At 31.0% G+C, this 21,579-nt stretch overlaps 3 protein-coding genes across 3 annotated transcripts; 1 reads left to right on the top strand and 2 right to left on the bottom strand.

Moving 5' to 3' along the window:
- The first annotated feature begins 4,572 nt into the window (after positions 1 to 4,572).
- LOC132938325 (peroxisomal targeting signal 2 receptor) lies at positions 4,573 to 15,563 on the top strand. Its single transcript, XM_061005098.1, has 7 exons — positions 4,573 to 4,689; positions 13,597 to 13,897; positions 13,995 to 14,108; positions 14,204 to 14,312; positions 14,789 to 14,982; positions 15,113 to 15,198; positions 15,416 to 15,563. Exons 2-7 carry the CDS (start codon positions 13,610 to 13,612, stop codon positions 15,561 to 15,563), a joined length of 939 nt encoding a protein of 312 aa, XP_060861081.1. The 5' UTR covers positions 4,573 to 4,689; positions 13,597 to 13,609.
- On the bottom strand, positions 6,672 to 9,706 carry LOC132938317 (arrestin homolog). The gene is made up of 7 exons (XM_061005089.1): positions 9,549 to 9,706; positions 9,361 to 9,482; positions 8,969 to 9,310; positions 8,727 to 8,915; positions 8,411 to 8,599; positions 8,180 to 8,348; positions 6,672 to 8,114 (listed from the first exon to the last, which is right to left on the bottom strand). Exons 1-7 carry the CDS (start codon positions 9,613 to 9,615, stop codon positions 7,954 to 7,956), a joined length of 1,239 nt encoding a protein of 412 aa, XP_060861072.1. The 5' UTR covers positions 9,616 to 9,706; the 3' UTR covers positions 6,672 to 7,953.
- On the bottom strand, positions 15,204 to 20,847 carry LOC132938319 (cuticle protein 19.8-like). Its single transcript, XM_061005090.1, has 5 exons — positions 20,626 to 20,847; positions 19,842 to 20,312; positions 17,485 to 17,649; positions 16,425 to 16,562; positions 15,204 to 15,887 (listed from the first exon to the last, which is right to left on the bottom strand). The coding sequence occupies exons 1-5, from the start codon at positions 20,638 to 20,640 to the stop codon at positions 15,675 to 15,677; spliced, it is 1,002 nt and encodes a 333-aa protein (XP_060861073.1). The 5' UTR covers positions 20,641 to 20,847; the 3' UTR covers positions 15,204 to 15,674.
- Between the last annotated feature and the right edge of the window lie 732 nt (positions 20,848 to 21,579).

Below are 21,579 nucleotides of genomic sequence, written 5' to 3'. Positions count from 1 at the left end.
TTTCAACTAATATTAGAACGATATATCAGGAGCATTATATTAAATTTTCACGCTTTTTTACCCAACAAATAAAAATTTATAGATATTTATAGAAAAAAAAACTAAAAAAATTGAAAACTGAAAATGCCCGTAAACAGCTCAAAAAGTGTCAAAATATTTTCAAAATTGTATGGTGTATAGGAAATGCTAATATAAACATTCAGTGAAATTTTCATGTATCTACAGTTATTCGTTTTTGAATTACAAGAAAATAAGGAAATCGGTACATGAGAAATCGAGTGAATATCTAATGTTGTAAAAATATGAATTTAAAACGCTCATAAAAATTTAATTTGACTTTCTTGTAGAAATTTTTTTTTTGATAAAGTTAGACAAACTTATGAGGAATCTTGTATTAGATTTTAAAATCTTAGATTTAAAAAGAAAATTTTTATGAATTTCTAACTCAAAATAATTTGCAAATTTTCGTGATTTTTCCGTATTTTTTCAAGATTTGAACTTTAAACGTGTATAAAAAAAAACTGTGACTAAGGATTTTTAATTTTTTTCATCTGCCTTTGAAACAATAACCTAGGAGCCTTCTATTAAATTTTCAAGCTTTTTTACCCAACAAATAAAATTTTATTGATATTTATAGAAAAAAAATTTAAAAAAACTGAAAACTGACAATGTCCGTAAACAGTTCAAAAAAAGTCAAATTATTTTCAAAATTGTATTGTGTATAGAAAATGCAAATATAAACAACCAGTGAAAATTTCATGCATCTACGGTCATTTGTTTTAGAGTTACACCAATAACCAAAATCGATTTTGTTAAAAATCGATTTTGCGTAAAAATTCCCGTTTTTCCTTAATTTTTCTTTTGTTTTTCACATCGCTTTTGAAAACTACTGGGAAATTAAAATTTTGACCTCCCCAATGCACCAACGATATTCACTTTCCCATCGAACAAGATACTGAAGTCGAAAATCGAAGCATTATTTCGACTACTTATCGTGTACACAGACACAAAAATAAAAAAATAAAAAAAAAAATAAAAAAAAAAATAAAAAAAAAATAAAAAAAAAACACACATCATTGTAAAATCAATACATTCATCGTTTCACTCAGAATCTAATATTATCTCCATTAAATATACCTATCTTATATTAGTTATATTGTTACAAGTTTCAACTATATATACATCATACATGTATTTTCATGTATAATATGACGTGGTGTGTTTATCACCATAATCAGTAATACATTAAATTTGTCTACTTTTGAACACTAATAGAGCTAAAATTAATTCTACCGTTTATAAAAAATAAAAAATAATATTATAAATATTGGTTATTACCTATTAGGTCTATTTTCATCAGTTAGATAGTACTGTATTTATGTATATTACATTTAAACATAAATTTAGTTTTAATCGAATTCGGTATTATACCATCGAATAAGGTTTTGATGTGCTTATATCGCAGATAATTGGAATAAGAATCCCCGGGTATATCACTCATGTTTGCGTTGCAGCACGTTGTACCAGCATGCAATGTATGCAATGGCATAGGTACATTTAAAATCAATAACACATCGGAGAAATTGTTTTCGCGTTGGTGGACCGGACGAAACGGATTCCGCGGCGACCATCGCCTCTCGACGTGACCTCCACCGCCACCGTTACCCGGTACCATTGTGATGCAAACACGTGTTGATTTTTCGAAGCATATATCCAGCGCGGCCGTAGAACATCACGTACCTATACGCTTCTTTTCGTCTCATTTTAATCCCTAAATAAAGTCCTTGATCCGGCCGGCCGCTATTTTTTTGAACGCGACTATTATTATCATTATTATTATTATTTCCGCCGCAGTGGCAGTAAGACCGTACGCGGGATAGACAGAGAATGCAACAGGAAAAGAGGAGGAAGAACAAAAAATCGTTTTGTAAATCCTTTCAATGTTTACGCTAGCTTAGGTAATTCCCTTGTAGATTACAATGCACTTACGGCCCTTGTTTTGCGCGACCGTTGGTCACACGCGAGTCCGCGAGAAGGGTATTGTTGCGTGCAAACACACACACACACACACACACACACACACACACACACACACACACACACACACACACACACATACACACGCGGTACTGGTTCAACGACAAAAAATATGGTGAGCAGCGTTTCCTTCCGCGGACGGCACCGGCCGACCGTCGCGGAAAACACCGGAAACCGGTTTCCGTGTATGCAGAGAAACGCGTGAAGCCTCAATGTTTACGGCCACTGTAATAAATCACCAAACAACGGCCCCGGCACCGGAACCGTAACACCATTATACTTGCGGCGGCTCCCCCTTTTGCGCTTTATTTCGACTTTGCATAATTAGAATAGAAAAGGGTTGGCGTGTGTGTGCGTGTGGGTTTGTGAGTGTGCGTGTGTGTGGGGTGTCCGATTCCGACTTGCAGGACGTGCGGTACCTAATCGAGTGTCATCAGACACTGCGCAGCACGACGACGACGATAGCGGCTATTGGACAATAATAATAATATAACAATATTGTATGTCCTGCACCGTCAACATATTATAATATCGTCGTAATTTTTTGTTATACCTCCGTCTTATTTCCTCTCCGTTGAAACCGCGAACACGCACAACTGCAGTGCCGTCGTATATGTTACAACTATTTTAAGATTGTGGTATAGGTTTTACAGTTTTAGTATTATAGTATAGATTCTACGATATGATACATTGATAAGACGTGTAAAGTGTAGATGTATAGTGTACCTATGTAATAGGTATGTGGAATCATCGGAAAATACTGTCATAAAATCACATTTAGTCGTCAAAAGCGAAGCAGGCGGATTAACGATATAGTCGGTGTTATTAAGAGAGCGGAAAACTGAAATTAAACGCCGCAATAAACGGCAACGTATAGTCGCATAGGCGGAGATTAATCGATTTTTTATTTTAATATAGGTAACATTTAAGCAGGGAAACAAGATTTCATAACCACATACCACCTTGACCTTATCAATATTTTTAAATACAGAAATTATATATTTAGTTCCCTTTATCAACCTATGTGAAATTAAAACAACAATAATTGCAATGCGCATACGCAAGTATTAAACATAATATAATAAATAACTGTTAAAAATTATCAAACATACAATTTCCAAAAAGAGAGAAAATATGTGTTGATTGTTTTGATTTAAATTGAATACACCTACCCTTAATAAAATAAAATATTTTTATTTTCAATGAGTTTTCCAAAACTCACAAGTTATAACTAAATTGTCTCAAAAAATAAACCAAAAAAAGAATCAAATTTTTAAATGATTTTCAAATAACAACAAATCTTTTTGTTATTAGGTACAACGCATGCTATAAAATAATAAATACAGTGTACTCTCGGTAACTCGAACCTTGATAACTCGAAATTCTCGACATCTCAAACAAATAAAATTCCCCTTCAAATAAACAATAACACATTAAGATTTTGATAGCTCGAAACTTTTAGTAAGTCAAATATTTGTTTTCTCCGTGAGCTTCGAGTTACTGAGAGTACACTGTAATTGTATTAATACAATTTTAGTTTTTTTTTATGGTATTAAGGGGGCTTGAGAATAATTTGAAGAGATAAACCCCCGTAGCCCGGGCAAAGATTGGGGAGAATTTTTGAATAATATACGCACTATCATACTTCATAATAAATTCTTGTATTTTATTTTTCCGTGAAATATTTTCCCCGATAATTACTTTCCTATCATTAAATCCTTACTGTAAAGCCTTATTCCTGTGATTGTAATTCCCGTATCTTATTTCCCTGATTTTTATAGTCCTCTTTATATAAGTTTTTTTTAATCATAGGTACCTAGCAAGTAAATTTATATACGATCACATCATTATTTGAGATTGTTATTATTATTAATATTAACCTCTTCAACTATAAAAAAAACTACATATTATAGATTATAATGGATTATAGCAGATCACCGCATGTCCCCTTATTACCCGGATATGTTGTAAATCATCGGGAAGTGATTTTATAACTAAAAAGTAAAAACCCTATGTTTTGCAGTATTTTTTTACTGAAGCAGTTTTGAAATAATAATAAATCTTTTAAAATTTATACTATCTGTACTATATTGAATATTCTATTTCTTGGAGATATTATTTTTAAATATGTAGGTATGCAAAGGCTATATATTTTATCTTCTATTAAGATTTATGATAAAAGTATTGTGAGTACCTTGGAGCCATTTGATCATTGAGTATTTATATAATTTAAAAGAAGTTGTTACCAAGTTGCATAATTCGCATGACTCAACATATTCTGTGAGAATTTTTTCTCAATAAAAATGATCATATCACACGGTGGTTACAAAAAACAGAGAGAGATAAAGATATGTCCGGCTGTATAAACATTAAATATCACCGACCGTTTTCTTGGGTGATTGATGGGTTTACGCAACAGTAAATCATAATTATAAAAATGCCCACAAGCATAAATTTAAAATTACGGGGTGCAGACATTGGGGGGATCTCAACCCTAACAGAAGAGCCGGCCGCCTTTGGTCATTGGGTCAACACAACTCAAACCCTTTTTAGGTGGGGATTTATTTTACAGTACTTTTGAGACCACACCTTTAAAGAAATCAACAGTTTTCAATAGCAGGCCTAGGAGCACACTCGGAGTACTCTTTTGAAGTAAGTAATTGTTATTGTATATTTTATTCTCAAAGAAATAATAATTTGAGCATTAAAGTGTTTTTAAAAAATGTTATAAGCAAAAATTTTAATTTCATTTATTTATTAAGCACATTATACAAAGTTTTAAATTCTGAGCGGAGCAATGAATGTATTGATTTTTAAAATGATGTGTTTTTTTGTTTTTTTTTTTTGTTTCTGTCATCACTGTTTGGGGCAGTAACACTGCTTCGATTTTCTTCAACAGTACCTATCTTGTTTTATAGGGAAGTGAATCTAGTCGGTGCTTCCGGAAGGTCAAAATTCTCAATATTTTTCAAAAGCGCAGGGAAAAACAAAACAAAAATTAAGGAAAAAACGGTAATTTTTACGCAAAATCGGTTTTCGACAAAATCGATTTTGGTTTTTGTTGTAACTCTAAAACAAATTACCGTGGATGTATGAAATTTTAACTGGTTGTTTATATGGTTGTACCATTTTTAATACGCACGATAAAATTTTTTAAAACAGTTTTATTTGTTTTGAACTATTTACAGACATTTTTAGTTTCAAATTTTTTTAGTTTTTATTTCTATGAATATCAATAAAATTTTATTTGTTGGGTAAAAAATCTTAAAAATGTAATACAAAGCTCCTAATATATTGTTATAATGATATTTAAAAAATATTAAAAATACATAGTCATAATTTTTTTTTATAAGCATTTAATGTTCAAAATTTTGACAAAATACCTAAAAGTCTAGAAAATGTGCAATTTATAAATTCATAAACATTTTTCTTTTTAAATCTAAGATTTGAAAATTTAATTAATAATTCCTCATAAGTTTGTTTACCTTTATGAAAACAAAAATGTCTACCTGAAAGACAAATTAAATTTTTTTGAACGTTTGAAGTTTTTTTCGATTTCTTAAGTAGCGATTTTATTCAAAACGAATAAATGTAGACACTTGAAATTTATATAATATGTTTATTTTATCAATTCTTATACTTGAAAATATTTTAAATGTATTTTTTACAGTTTTTAACGATATTATTTTTTAATTAAACTTAAATCAATTTAAATTTTTTGAATGACAATATATATTTCTAATTTCATACCTATTCTAAAACATAATATTTTTTGCAGTAATTCAATACATATAAAATATAAATACAAATTCAAACGAGTAGATAGTTGATTGTTTAAAATTTTTCAAACTTTAAATGAAGTACCTAGTAGACCAATAGTTGGAGTGGTAAATTTTTGCTATTCTACTTATTCATCTTACCTTAAATATTTAAAAGTATTTTGACAACAAATTATGTAAATAAATTATTTTCTAAAAAAGTAAACTTTTCGAAACACTTAAATGGATAATTTTGTAATTCGTATACTGAAGTAGGTATATAAAACTTATCACTTTATTGTGGTAGCTGTAAGTACAACTTTTTAGTTTAAACAACCACTTTAATTTCCACCAATAATTGGCCTTTAGGGCTTAGACAATATCCGAATGTCAAATATTTATCTTGGTAAATTGCAGGATATATAAAATTTACGTCTTATATTTGGGTGTTATAATTGTTTGTAAATGTTATAGGATTAATCAGTGTTTTTATTTTTATTGTATCATTTATTTTTAATATATAAAAATTTTTGGGTATACAATTTATTAATGACAATAAATAACCTACTTTTGACACTTAAATATATTTAAATTATTCAAATTTTATAAAGGACCTATGTGTAACCTAAACTTAACCTATAGGTTATTGAAATTCGTAATTATAGGAAATATCATATCATATTATATAATAGCATATATATTATTAATATGACGTATTTGTCATGGAAATACTTTTCATACAGAGTATAATTTATCATTGATTATAGATTTAAATAATATTTGAAACGACCAATGGGAGTATAAATTTAATATATAATATATATAGTATAAAGTTTATTAAGTAATAATAATAATAATAATAATAATATTACTATTTTTTTTTATTCGTGTAGCTATCCTTATTTCTTTTTAAATATTTAATTTACTATTTTTATCTGTAAGTTTATGAAATTAACTGTGGTGGTTTAATTTTTCTAAAATTAGTTTAATCTATTTTATATAATTATTAATTAGGCGCATAAATAATATAGAAAAGTTTATTTAGTTAATATATTTGAATAATTGTCTGAGATCTTACTTTATTATTCGAATAATGATAGCTGTTACTATAAAACATGATATTATACTAACGGTTTCTTCATTATTGCTATGATTTATATATATTATAATATATGATTAATGTTTTTTTGAGGAATTCCTGTATTTCTGTCTTCTGATGCTAATGGCTCTACCTAGATTATTATATACACTATACTTTTACGTTAATATTTTAATGGTTTTTGACATAATACATTTAATTTTTTATAACATTTTGCATAGGTAATTATATATTATATTAATATTGTGTTATACCTTTAAAATGTATGTAATGTATGTACATTATAAATATTAACATAAATTAAACACATACTACGGGATTTCATATAATACGTTCACTTTAAATAATATTAATAGTTACTAATACAGTAATACAAACTAATATATTCTGTTTTTAGGCAAATTATAAGTACGATTTTTTATTATATATAGAAGGGATATTTACTCTGGTTGTATTCTGTTACCCGTCGATAGCAGTTATTATATTACATTGTAAGTGTATAGGTTACATAAACATGTTTGACGAGTATTTATTTTTTTTCTAAATCGGAAGTAATATAGAGCATTCTATTCTGAATTAAAAACATCTATAATACCAAACTTACATGCATGCGATATTGAATCCCTCGTGTAGTCGTGTGGGTATCGGTCAAACAGGATATGTATGTGAATATTAGCTACGAAGGGTCAAAGGTGTGAAAAACGGAAATCGAACCAGTACTGAATATTCCGGTTCGGGATCGTCGGTAATGGTTATTGCCGATGACATATTCTCCCTAAAATCGTTTGACGTCATTGTTATGAGGGATATTCGGCTGGGAATTGAATCCAGTATTTCAGGTTATATTAGCACGCTATCGGAATGTAGTTTAAATATCGAGTACAATTATATAGAAGACGGCGATGAACTGATTTATTATAATCTTGCAATAATAATAGTAATAATTTTGAGTTTAAACATACCCCGGTTTTCCTACCAATGCGAGTTAAGCAAAGAACACATTAATTCAAAACAATTTTTAGATATTATACAATTTCCAATTTTCCAAATGGTTTTTATTTATTCGTCAGCCAACCTAAGTCTTGCAAAGTCTTCAAACACAATATTGTCCTCGTCGTCATCCCCAAAGCTTTTTTGGTACTTCATTCTGTCCGAGCTTTTGGTTTTCTTCAATACTCCTTTTTGTGGTTGCTTGGGCGGCGCAGTCCAGTCTTCGGATGCTGAAGTTGAAAATTTTGTTTATTTTAATAAATTCATATGAAACAAACTTATGACATTTTTTTACTTGGATTCGGGTGCATAAGTTTGAATGGTACGTCAGTCACGAGTTCACCACCCAGAGTACCACAGTTCAACTTTACTCTGACCGAATATGAAATGACGATACCAGTTTGGTCACTAGGACCTTTACCTCCCGATATCAGTGTAGACGATGCCAAATTTACGTCGTCGTCCTGTAGTGTATATTACATGCATTTAATTCAATGTACGTCAACATGGTGAACATTTTAGGTACCTTAAGATGTCCGTCTAATGCAATGCCTCTCCTGTCTTTATTGCTAGACGCCAGCGGGACTAGATAGAATTGTTTAGTAAACGCGGCTCCCGGTGTTATGGGACAACCTTCTCGGGTTTCCAAACTGGCGACAAATTTAGAAAACTGCGCGTTGACCATTGTAATTTCGGTGTGTTGAACAACATACACCTATAGGTACAATTATATAACAATAATATTTATTATTATTAGTTATTTATATTATTAAAATTAATTAATAATTATAGTTAAATTATTGATTAACTATTGTAACCGTTTTGAGATATACGCGTCATACCTTAATGTTTTTTACGGATTTTCTCGAGCTGTTACTTATGATTAGCGTGGCAATAACTTTTTCCCCGTGATAGTAAATTTCTCTGTCCAGTGTGACTTCCAAACTAATTTTTCCATGAGAAAACGTGAATCCTTTGCTAATTAGTGAACTTGGTAGTCTTTGACCTCTTGTTGATGGAGCGTATTGTAACTGAGTATTTACACATTTATATGTTAAATTGACTACTTTTGAAAAATACATACCTTTTTAATAGCTAGGACGACGGACGATCTTTGATTTCCTCTATCATCTTCTCTGTCCGACACATAAGTTCGGATACTGTATTCAACTCCAAGAGGTTTTCCACTATCGTCGTCACCCGGCTGCAGGGTCACCGAAGATGGAGAGTTTGGAGGGAAATTGAACACAAATGGAAATGCATTAGAGTTACCAAATTTTTTCACTAATTTTTTTTGAATAGGACTTAATTCTGTGACATCTTTTATTGGTGGGACGATTTGATTACACGCTAACACCATTTCTTTACTGAATTTCACACCCATTACCTCATCTTCATCTCGACCGTACCTATAAGTCGTGGAAACCTGAAAAAGCATTATTTAGATTACAACAACAATTGTGTAATAAGCCTTACCATTCCAAAAACTTTTCGTCCTTGTAAATAGTCATTTTCGACTACGACAACTCCGTCAATAGGATCTACACTGTCTAAGTGGTCAATGAAGTCTCGTTTACCGATGTATATAGTGACTTTTCCTAAAAATAACAATTAAGTATTCGAATAAAATATTCATTCATTACATTTTGTTAAAATTGAATTACCATTTGGCGTAGTTTTTTTAAAAACTTTTAGCGTCGCTATAAAATAAAGAAATAATAAAGGTATCATAATTTATGATGAACAAAATACAAAACACTTGAATCGAGGGTCTGGTTGAATGTGACCCGTCTAATGTCAGACTAAACAGTTGATCGATGTTACTCAAGCTCCCGCGTAGGGTTTCTTTTTTACAATTATATCGACATAAGATAATTGGATTAAATGAAGACCCGGAAGTTCTTTGATATTTTGTCACTGCAAAAAAATGTCTTCGTTAAAATTTCAAGCACGTAAAGTTTTTCTAAAAACCATCGATTTCTTATCCTATTCAAGAAGCCTTTTACAAACTACTTTACATAAAACTGTTGACCTGATTTATATAAATATTTTCATAATTTCTAAAATATTGGTGTATATTATAATTTATACCTCACATAGTTTTTTTTAAATTTCAGCATTTGATTTATTTTATTAAAACAAATCATTATTTTAAATACAAAATTATTAAAATATTTTTTTCAGAAACTTTGATACGTGTTTAAGAAAATATTTATGTAAAATACTGTAATAATTGATTTTATATTTATTTTAAATATTAATTCAGTTATAGTTAGTAATAACTAATAACTAATAACATATTCCAAACGAAAACATTTACTTAAAACTAAGTTTACGAAGCCATAGATTAGTTGTTATGAATTAATTAGGTAGGTATTTAACAAACTAAACTGAGGTCTAAGATAGTGAGCAAATTATGTTCAAACTGTATGTAAACAAAATCGAGTACCCAATAAAAAGTGTTACATCCCAAAAAGGTACAGCGTATGTCGTACAGAAGAAACTACATATTATTATTTCACTTAGCTCACTTCAGTACAAATTTTTTTTTGTATTTTAATTATTATACATATTTTGAATGCATATGATAATTATTTCATCATACAATTATTTATTAATGCGATTATGAACAGCACTCGATAGCTCGCCTGAAATTGACCTTATTTTTACTCCAAAAAAAAATACTAGTAAAAATATAAATTGTCCCTCTTAGAATATTTCTGAGCCCACCTTCAATTTAAAAAAGTGCATATGGAAGAATATATTGAAAAAATCATAACATGATACTCGATATTTTTCCTAAAAGGAAAATATATGAATCATTTATATTTATTTGTTAATAAGTAAACATGACAACAAAGTCGGTTGGAAAAAATCAGTTAGAAAAATAAAATAGCCCAAAAGCATGTGTTAAAAAAATGTCATAGTAAAACCATTGATGTTTCGATCCAAATATGATTTTTGTCTCAATTAAAACTATATGTAAATGTTTGATATACCTATAGGTACTATATAATTTTCTTTCAACCATGTTACGTATTGCGTGTTCAATGTTCGTGTGTAGTTAACTCGGTAACTATATATATCATAATCAATATCCATCATAATATTATCTACTTATTTACATTAATTCTAACGGGAAATCCTCATCAGATATTTAAAAGGGAATGGTGTCTACGTGTTGTGACCTTTTGCAAAAATAATTGCCTGGCGTGCCAAAGTAATAGGTACTAGTGTCGCCAATGCGTGGCTTCTCTCACAACACGAGTACATGACTTGCGATTATTTTTACGTTTATAATAAATTCGCTTGTAACTTTTGTGTATGAAATATAAATATATGAATTGTATATATATAGTATACATTTAAAAAAAAATTTGATTTCGTATAAAAGTTCTCATACAACTTTAGAATAAGATAAAAATATGATTAATCATTTAAAGTTATAATTAATTTATAATAACATAGTATTTTATGTATATGCTACGGTCAAAGTGTATAATCGGGCGTTGTAGTACAATGCCCGAACAATATATACAATGCACATTCAATGGACAATGTGGAAAATTGTATATTTAGTCGTGCATTTTTCAAAATTACAAAATTACCAAAATACAGTGGGCAATTATAATTAAAAAATAAAAATATATAAATATGGATGTTAATAAAAGTGAATGAAATTTTAATTAAACTATTTTTTTTTCTATCAATAAAAAGAGATAAAAAAAAACAGTTTTTGTTTATAGTTTATAATTATTTATTTATTATCAATTTTGTCTATTTACTTTTGCAACTTAAGTTATCATGGCATTTAGAAATACACAGTTTTTCGTTTTGTTCCTCAGTATTTATTTGATGAGTGGTCTTTATAGAATTTAGCGTGGTTTCTAAATCTTCATCAGATTTGAGTTTATTCAGTTCTTCCCACATACTACATAAGTTTTCAATAACTTTGTTAACAAATTCTCTACCGTTATCAATCTGTAAGATACATGAAGCTGAAAATGTAGTAAAAATATCAGGTAATGTATAGGCAACTTCTTCTGCACGTTTGTGTGTCGATGGTTCAAGTGAAGAATAAAGTAACGATAAAGAAAAATTATAGCTTATACAGACGCGGAATCGCGATAAACTCTTATTGCCCACAGACAATTAAGCACTGCAGTACACAATGCCCGGAAAAGTAACCAAATTAAAATTAGATTCAGCTTTGCCCAAATATGACGAGTATTGTGCACAATGCCCGGGAACTGTATTACAATGCCCGATTTGTACACGTTAATCGTAACATATTATATATTATTAAATTTCGTGTGTATGTGGGATTCAATTACCTATGTTGTAATTTTAAATAAATCCAGTCTTTAGAATGACTTCTTTTTTTTTAATTTCGAATATTAAATAATTTAAAACATTGCTCACTTCCCAAGTACCTATATATCAAAGTATTGAGTGTAATTTTTAATATAATTTGTATTAAAATGTATTATTGACAAATATTTCTTAACAACGTACTGCTCTGTTACTGAGGTGTGTTTATGGTAATTGGTAACCGACAATTATGAATAATGATATAGGTATCATATATTATGTAATAAAACATAACATATAATGACAAATTATGGGTAAACAATCACGACTATGCTATAATATAACTTTTATTGCATAACATTAATGTACGACGAAATAACATTAAATATATAGTATTTAAATTATTAATTAACCATGTAATCTACAATATATACGTATGTGTTCACAATTTCACATACAACTAAGTACCTACATAATATATATAGTATATTATTGGCAGGTTGAATGAACAATCACTAGACATTTAATGAATTAATAGTAAGTAAACATGATTTTGCGATCGATGATTGGTTCATTAAATTGTATTGATCCATTGAACCATTCAATTAATCAATTTTTCACGTAACCCGGTATAAGACTGCAAGAGTAAGACTAATATTATATAGACTATAGAAACTTAAGAGCTGCAGTGCCTATACTGATCATTTAATTTGACTTTTATCAAATTCTTGACTTCTATACACCCATTGACTTATATTTTATAAACACATATTACATTTTAAAATACTAAATAGTGTATACATAAATGAATATTTCAAAAATAAAGAGCCGGTTTAATATTATACGTATTATGATGTAATATTTTCAGATTAATTGTTATTTATTATCACAATTTTGTCAAATGTAATGGCGTTTAAGCCAGTTAGGTTTTTAGCCTACCAATATCTATTCTGTTCAATATGCTTTATAAATAACTGCGACTGTGCGATGACATAGGTAATTGTATTATATTATTGTTCTTATTGACTAATATGACTATTGAGTATTAATTTATATAATATACAATATATATTAATATTACAAACATTAGACAAATCTGTTAGAGCTGTTTTTGAGTATTACACACATCATATTCTTTTTGTCGTAATTAAGGGGTTAAGTATCGCATTTAATTATGTAGTCCTAATATTATTATTTCCAATTTCATTTAATTTAAAAGTATTTATTATAAAATTTAATTGAAACTCTACTGAATAGAGAATAGTATAATATAATTTATTATTTAGCAGCACCCGACTAAACAATGCAAATCGCGGATCTTTAATAATATGATTTGCAGATATTCTATATAGTATTTCATTTTAATCTATTGTTATTAAGAAAATATTATAATGATTTTAGATTCAAATTTCCAATGACCACTTTTAAAACTGAAAACCGTCACGGCTATTCGGTAAAATTTTCACCGAATCGATCAAACCTTTTAGCCATTGCCACGTCACAATATTATGGGTTTAAAGGTGGCGGGACGTTGTTTTTGGTAACGTATGACGAAGACAGATGTCTAATAACCAAAAAGTATGAAATGCATTGGGAAGACGGGCTGTTTGACGTGGTGTGGAGCAGATCTGTGTACAGTTTGTTGGTGACCGGCAGCGGAGACGGAACCGTGCAGATGTGGAATTATAAATATCCATCACAAGTAATAAATAATTTATAATTATATTATAAACGTAATGTAGAATCGACGATGGTATAATTTTAAGTATAACGCTAATATCGTATCGGTTGTCCGGCAGAAACCTGTAAGAACGTTTAACGAACACAAGAAAGAAGTGTGCAGCGTAGATTGGTGTCAAAACTCCGTAGACGATTTTTTGTTGTCTGCGTCGTGGGACTGTTCGGTAAAACTTGTACGTTAATAAAACAAAACATATACTATTATAATCGTTTCCGGTGCAACAACGGTGTTAGTGTTATAATAATAATAATAATATTTTTTTTCCAGTGGGATCCCAACAAGTATTGTTCGCTGACGACGTACAAGGGACACGACAGACTGGTTTACGAAGCAAAGTGGTCTCCATTCTTGTCTTCGTGTTTTGCGTCGGTTTCAGGTATACAGTACAAAATGATACGTTATTAAGGTGTGCAGCCTATGTGCATATATGAATATCGTTCATCTTATTGATTTATGATCGAGTGGCATAGTCAGGGAAAAGGGCGTTTTGGGTGATAAAACACCCCCATTTCCCATCTATCGTATTTATGCGAAAATATATTTGTTAAATAAATATTATGCTTCAGATTTCTACAAAGTATAATAATATGTTGAAATATTATGGGTGTTCTATTTCAAATTTGATATTATATATTAATACGAAGATATTATAAAGATCGATGGCTCTACAATAATATAGAGTGCGTATTAAGCCTTCTCATAAGCTAGTATACAAATAAAATAACCCCCTAAATAAAATCCTTTCTACGCGCCTGATCCATTTATCGGAATTATATTATGATATACCTACGATTTCGAAATCGGTTAATTGTTTACAATTTTGACTATATCATACATTATGTATACCTAAAGGCGATGGGATGTTGGACATCTGGGACTGTTCGTCACCGCTGCGGCCGAGCGTCAAAATAAATGCACACCAAGCAGAGATATTGAGCTGTTCGTGGAACCAGTTTTACCCGTTCGTACTGGCAACCGGCGGGGCCGAAGGGTTGATCAGAATATGGGACATACGGAAATTGTTGACGCCGATATTCCAGCTCGAGGTCGGTACCTATAATAGACATCCGATTTTTTTACGACGGGAAGCGTCGCGAATTCGTCACTATTATATAGAATAGATTTTTGAAAAAGTAATAGTTTTTATCATTTTTTCTTTGATTCATCTAATTGCAGGGTTGCCAGGATGCAGTGAAACGAGTCCAGTGTTCGCCTCACCATTGGTCCACGTTGGTTTCGGCGTCATATGATTGCACGACAAAGTATATATACACAAAAATTACATATTTTATTTTTTTTAAGACAAATACTAATAATAATATCGTAAATTTATGAAACAAAAATAAATGAAATTTTACTATAATATATGCTGCTACGTTACATGTTGCAACTTATAGTACAAATATTATTACAATAATACTAATATACTAATAATAATATGTCGTGCGTATAATATATCTCAATCATTATAATGTATAGGATATGGGATTACGGTGTGTCGTCAGAACCGCGGCAGAGCCATCAAAACCATTCCGACTACGTGTACGGTCTGGACATGAGTGCTGACCAGGACGGATTGATGGCCGACTGCGGTTGGGACGCCGAAGTGCGTGTGTTTCGGATCTGAGATGATGCAGCAGCAGCAGCAGCGACAGCGACGACGACGACGTCGCCGCCGCCGCCACCCGTCCACTGCGACATAACAATTGTTGTTGTTGTTGTTATGCATCATTTGTTATTACTGGTCGTACGCCTGGTAGATGATTGGCGGAGAGTTGGTCGGCGCCGAGGCGTAGCCCAATGCGCTGGCTTTGTGGCCGGCTGACTGGGGCCTGGGCGCGGCGAATCGGTGTAATGCTGGCGCCTGCTTGACCTGTTGCTGCGGTGCCGGACTGCGGTAGTAACCGGAAATCGGGTCGGCCGGTTGCGCCGCGGACTCGGGTTCGCTAGCCTGTGCGGGAAGCAAAGGAAAAATCGTCAATGTTTATATTATTATTCGTCTCACGCATCTGATAATCGTTAATTGTTGTTGTTGTTGTTGTTGTATATTATTGTTATTGTATCGTTCATGATATTATTATCATTATATTTTAAAAGTATATAGTTTTCATGGTATTTAAAAAAAAATGTTTCAATCGAAAATTGTTGTATGCAGTGGTGTATGTTTGATGACAGGGTGAATAATTGCACTTTGCAGGATTTTATAACCTTGTATTATTATTGTTTGTTTACAATTATATATTTATAAAACTGTGAAATTAGAGCATTGTTTGTAAAATAAAAAATAATATTATTATTTAAAAAATAAAAATTTTGAGAAGTTGATTCATTTCGGGTGTGAGGGTTGGTCTCCGTATAAAAAAAAGTTGTATTAAACAATTTTAATCACCCCCACCTACGAGTTATCAAGTCACGCCACTGAATAATTTGTACTAGTTACGAGTTATTTTTAATGTTTCCTATTCGTCGCTGTCCTTATATCACGCACCTGGACTGAGATGTATTGCGGCTGCTGAGGCTTCCTCTCCGGCAATCTGTATTGTGGTGCTGGTGACGTTTGTGGCGCAGGGGTGGGAATCTTAACTTGGATGTTAGTTGGCTCTCGGCTTACTTCGGCCTTGAATCCCTATATTATTTAATTAAATAAGACATTAATAATAATAATTAAAAATTAAAATAAATATAATATAACATAATATTAATATTATTATTTATACATTGATTACGTCTGATGTGATTGATATAGTGTACGTGTCGTATTGTGTCTGGTTTAAATATATTCGACAATTTAAAATGGCCATTGACCAATTACATCATTGTATAATACGTATACAATATGTATAGTAATTGTATCAATGTATTATATCAAATTAGTAACTGTGTATGAGATTTGTATAATAATCATATTGAGTTTAAGTGAGAAATTGTAATGACTTTGTAATAATAATAACAATTCATTGTAGTCATTAATACTGTACAATGTGAAAACTTAGAATAAGCTTAGTTACATATAAAGATGCGTTTACAGAGGCTACAGCTAAAGCTACTGAAACTCCCTAGTCTTTTAAACTCTCAAATTTAACCCTTAAAAATAATTGCTATTACATTATTTTTAATAATAAATTATAATCAAAATTTGTTGTATTTCGTAAATGATACATTCAACATTGTAACATATATTTTAGTAAGTACCCAATTAAATATTTGTAATGTTAAATAGAATCTGCTGAGTATACAAATACAAATAAGTTATAAACGAGAAAAGGATAAACCGATAAACGCTCTGCATTGACTGGAGATTTAACAACAGTATTAAATACAAGCTTATTCAAATCATTAATAAAACATGTACCTGAATAGACTCGTGTTATGCCAATGTGATTACGTAATAAAAAGATGACATTTTCAAAAAAACCAAACATTAATAAATTTCTCATCGATATTCATTATTTAAATCAATCCCATTTGAATGCAATATTATGTTGAATTTTTAATAAACCGAAAAACGTGAAGGTAGGTAATCATACGCGTTTGCTTATCAGACTTACCTCTTCAGGATCGGCAGTATATGTGACCGTACGGATAAATCCATCTGAATCTACGACGCTGTAACTTCCAGAAATCTTTTCACCGTCTCTCTGCTCTTTGCGGTTGTGGTAATTGGTTGACTCGTCGTCACTGATGTCGAACGAGAACTGGTATTGAGCGTTAGGCTATAATAAAATTAATATAAAATTTAAAAATGCCTAATCATTCGGTATTATTTTCAAAAGTGAGATTAATTATTGATATGTACCTTCATAATACGATAAATAAATAAACATAATATTATGATTAAATGATAGTTCAACCTATGTTGATAGATACATATACATATACATAGATGAATTTCAAACTTGGTCTATAATGTCCTCAAAATAAAACTAAAAATAATTTATATGTACATGCTGAAGTCTAATAAGTGATTGGTAATCATTGCATTGTATATAATCTAATTTTCTTTTGCTTAAATATATTCTACTAGTCCATCGTGTAAAGTAAAAATCCTATTATCTAAAAGCCCATAATCTTTAGAACATGTTTTTAAATTTCATTTAAAAATTAAAAGTATAAGTTGTAATATTTCAAAAATGGTTTACGATCAATATTAATACTCATGATTCGTATGTAATGAGTATCGACTAATCCTTATTAATTATCTAATGACAATATTTATAATAAACTAATATTTTTATTTTTTTAACTAAATATGTTATATCTAATATATGAATGCAGCAGTAATACCTAATTACTAACTATTATATTTTAAAGTCTTTGAATTAACGGACTAAGAAAAATTTTGAAATTACGATCAGCTGCTCATGCCGATAATAGTAGTAACATTATCTGTTGGGTCACATTTATTATATTATACACGTAAGCGTTTCTAAAGTTTCTTCATTGCCTATACACATAGGTTGTTACAATTTGTCTGTTGTGAAACAAAAGTGAACGTCTTCTCATTTGCTGCACGCACAGTACGGATTTAATGATCGTCTAGATCCAGAGCTACTGCTTACTGCTTAGCTTTGATGTTGCGCAACCGATACGGTCGGGTTAAGTCGTGACAACTGCACTCCTGTGCACATGTCCGGTAATAATTTAAATTTTATTATTTCAATATTTCTTTATAACATATTATTTCATATGCGCCTATAGGTATATAATATCGTCAATAATACACACATCGGTGTTAAAATAAACTCTATGAAATATTTCGTAACACTCTTATAGTAATCTATAATAACATAATAAGTCAGCAACATTATGATCTCCCCTATGTATATATATATATATACAACTACTTTCTAAAACGATACGTTATTTATTTGTTTTTTAATTTTCGTTGCATCGTAACTGGATCAAGTTTTTTCGACCCAATCGCCCCCGCGAGTTACACCACTTTCGAAAAACGCGTTACAAACTGCGTATTTTGCTTTCCTGTGCGATATAATATATTATTATTATTATTATTATTATTATGTTACCTATATATTGTATCCTGCATAATAACGAAAGAAAGTTATATAAGTGAACATAGTAGGTACAGCCGATTGAATAACCGTCTATATTATCAATATGATTATGGAGATTCGATTTTAAAATAACATCGACATAACTTTCTTAGAATTATATCACTAGCAAAAAAGTTTAAATTATTCATCTAAAATAATTATGTATATATTACTACGTGTTAGTGTATAATATCATGTAATATTAGATCATAGTGTATATTTATCTACGTAATAATTTACACTTAATATTATATTTATTTTATAAAATAAGAATTTTATGATTCAGTAAAATCAATAATCGTTATTTTAATACCCTTATTAGAAGCACCAACAATATAGGAATGTAAAATATTAGGTATAAAAGATACCCGTTACAATGTTAAGATAAGGACATAAAAATGTATTTACTCTATATGAATTTTAATTTGGGTTTTTAAATATATTTTATACAATTGAATAAATAACATAAGCTTAAAAAAGTATTAACATTTATGTTATTACTTTTAAATAAATTTAGAATAGCTGTTCTAACTGTAACAACGAATTAAGTTTATCGAAAAAAAACTTGTTGTAATATACTTGTTTTGTGAGATCATTATATTTAAAATTTAAAATTCATTTATCCTAATTGTATAATCGCAGTTTAAAATTACAGTGAAGATATTTTATATATTATTATTATATAGGAACTTGCAACATATATGATGTTTTATAAATAATTTTATATTCCTATGTTCAAATTTGTTAGGTTACTACCTATATCTAAAGTTAATGAGCTGTCTCTATCAAATATTATAATATATTATTATCATATTATTAAGCTATATAACATGGAAAGTAAAATCACTTACGTTGTTGTCGTTCTCCTCGTCTTCTGGTTTTTCGGGCCTGTTTTGAGATTTTGGCTTGGACGGAGCCTTTGGGCGCGGTGCTTGTTGTGGTCGGGGAGATGGTTGGTACTGTTGTTCTGGTTGTTGGTATTCTTCCTGTTGCTGGTAGGTCTGAGGTGCCTGGTAAGATGATGGCTGGTACGCAGCCGGCTGTGGCTGGTACGCGGCCGGTTGGGGTTGGTATGCAGCGGGCTGCGGCTGGTACGCCGCGGGTTGTGGCTGGTAAGCGGCCGGCTGTTGGTAAGCTGGCCGAGGTGACGCCGCTGCTGGTTGTTGGTAAGCTGAACCGCCGGCAGGGACCACTTGCAGAAGCACGGGTCTGCGGATTGGTTGGCCCTTTTCAGTCTGTTGTTGGGATATATACCTGGCGTACTCCTCCTGGGTGACTGGCATAGATACCACCACTGCCGCGATTCCGGCCACCAGAAGGCACTGTAAAGTGAATAATACGATTAATTAAAATATGCATTATACGCGCGATGTTCGGTTGGAGTTGGAGGTTCGAGGACAAGTCCGAGAAAGATGGAAGTGGCAAAGTCCGAGAAAGATGGAAGAGGAAAAGTAGAAACTGCAGCGAAAGAGACGAGCATGGAGGATTGCACTGCAGACAATATGCAGTTGTTGTGTGCATCAGATTGACGTTAGGGTATTGGACCCGCACAAAGGCAGAATATGCCTAACTCAGTCATAGACACGCAAATACCCAATATAAAACGGTAAAACAAAAATATATTATATGACTTGCCTGAGTGATCATCATTTTGAACGGACGCGGTCGGTTGTGCAGAGACGGGGTGGACGCGAAACGGAATTTGCGAACAAAAACTTGAAGAAAACTTATCGAACAGCTCTATTGCCGAACGATCTCGCGCATAATATAATAACAATAATATTATATCGTCGCACCGTGTGGTGGCAATGAGTGAATGGTCCACCGACGAGGGGACCTGCGATTTATATAGGTACGCGATCGCGACTCGCGGCGGTCTGCGCGGCCCGTCGATCGCGCGTTCACGACTTTGTATTCCCACTTTCCACCGTCTGCAGTCGGCCGTCCCCGCGAAGTTGAACCGAACACGGATTAGAAAGTGGTCCACCGCCTTAACAATGGTGTTCGGGTGGACCTGAAATGAGAAGGAAAAAAAACGCCCCGGAGGATAGGTCCGCTACACATAATTTTCACAATTATTACGTTACAAAATAATCGTCCATTATTGTGTCAAGATTCCGCATCCACCCTCAAATAAACGAATACAAAAACCTCGTGTCTCGAAAAGAATGAAATGGATTATGTTATGTGTCGATGTTTATAAATTAAAACTTTGTTACATTTTTTTTTTTTTGGTGATCAGATTTTATATTTATATTTTATTTTGAATACTGTAATATATATTACAACTAATAAGTAGTAGGCACTTATACTACCTATCGTTACAACCAGACATTTTAAATTGCCTAAAATATTAATTTAAATTCCTTATAAGATTGTAAGCCTTGTATGATGTAATTGTGTACCTGTAATAAATGCGACTATGTTACTTGTTAAATATTTTATTCGTATGAACTTGAAAGTTTTTATTTTTAATATATTGTCATATTAATCTGAATTCTACTTGTAGTAGCTAGGAATAAGTATGAACATTTATAATATAAATATGAAAATTAGTTTCAAAACATAAAGACAGTGGGTGATAGATAA

Source organism: Metopolophium dirhodum, chromosome 2, assembly GCF_019925205.1.
Source record: "Metopolophium dirhodum isolate CAU chromosome 2, ASM1992520v1, whole genome shotgun sequence".
In the NCBI taxonomy this organism is placed as follows: Eukaryota; Metazoa; Arthropoda; class Insecta; order Hemiptera; family Aphididae; genus Metopolophium; species Metopolophium dirhodum.
Note: the sequence above shows the minus strand (reverse complement) of the source record. Positions and strands in the feature narration are given on the sequence as shown.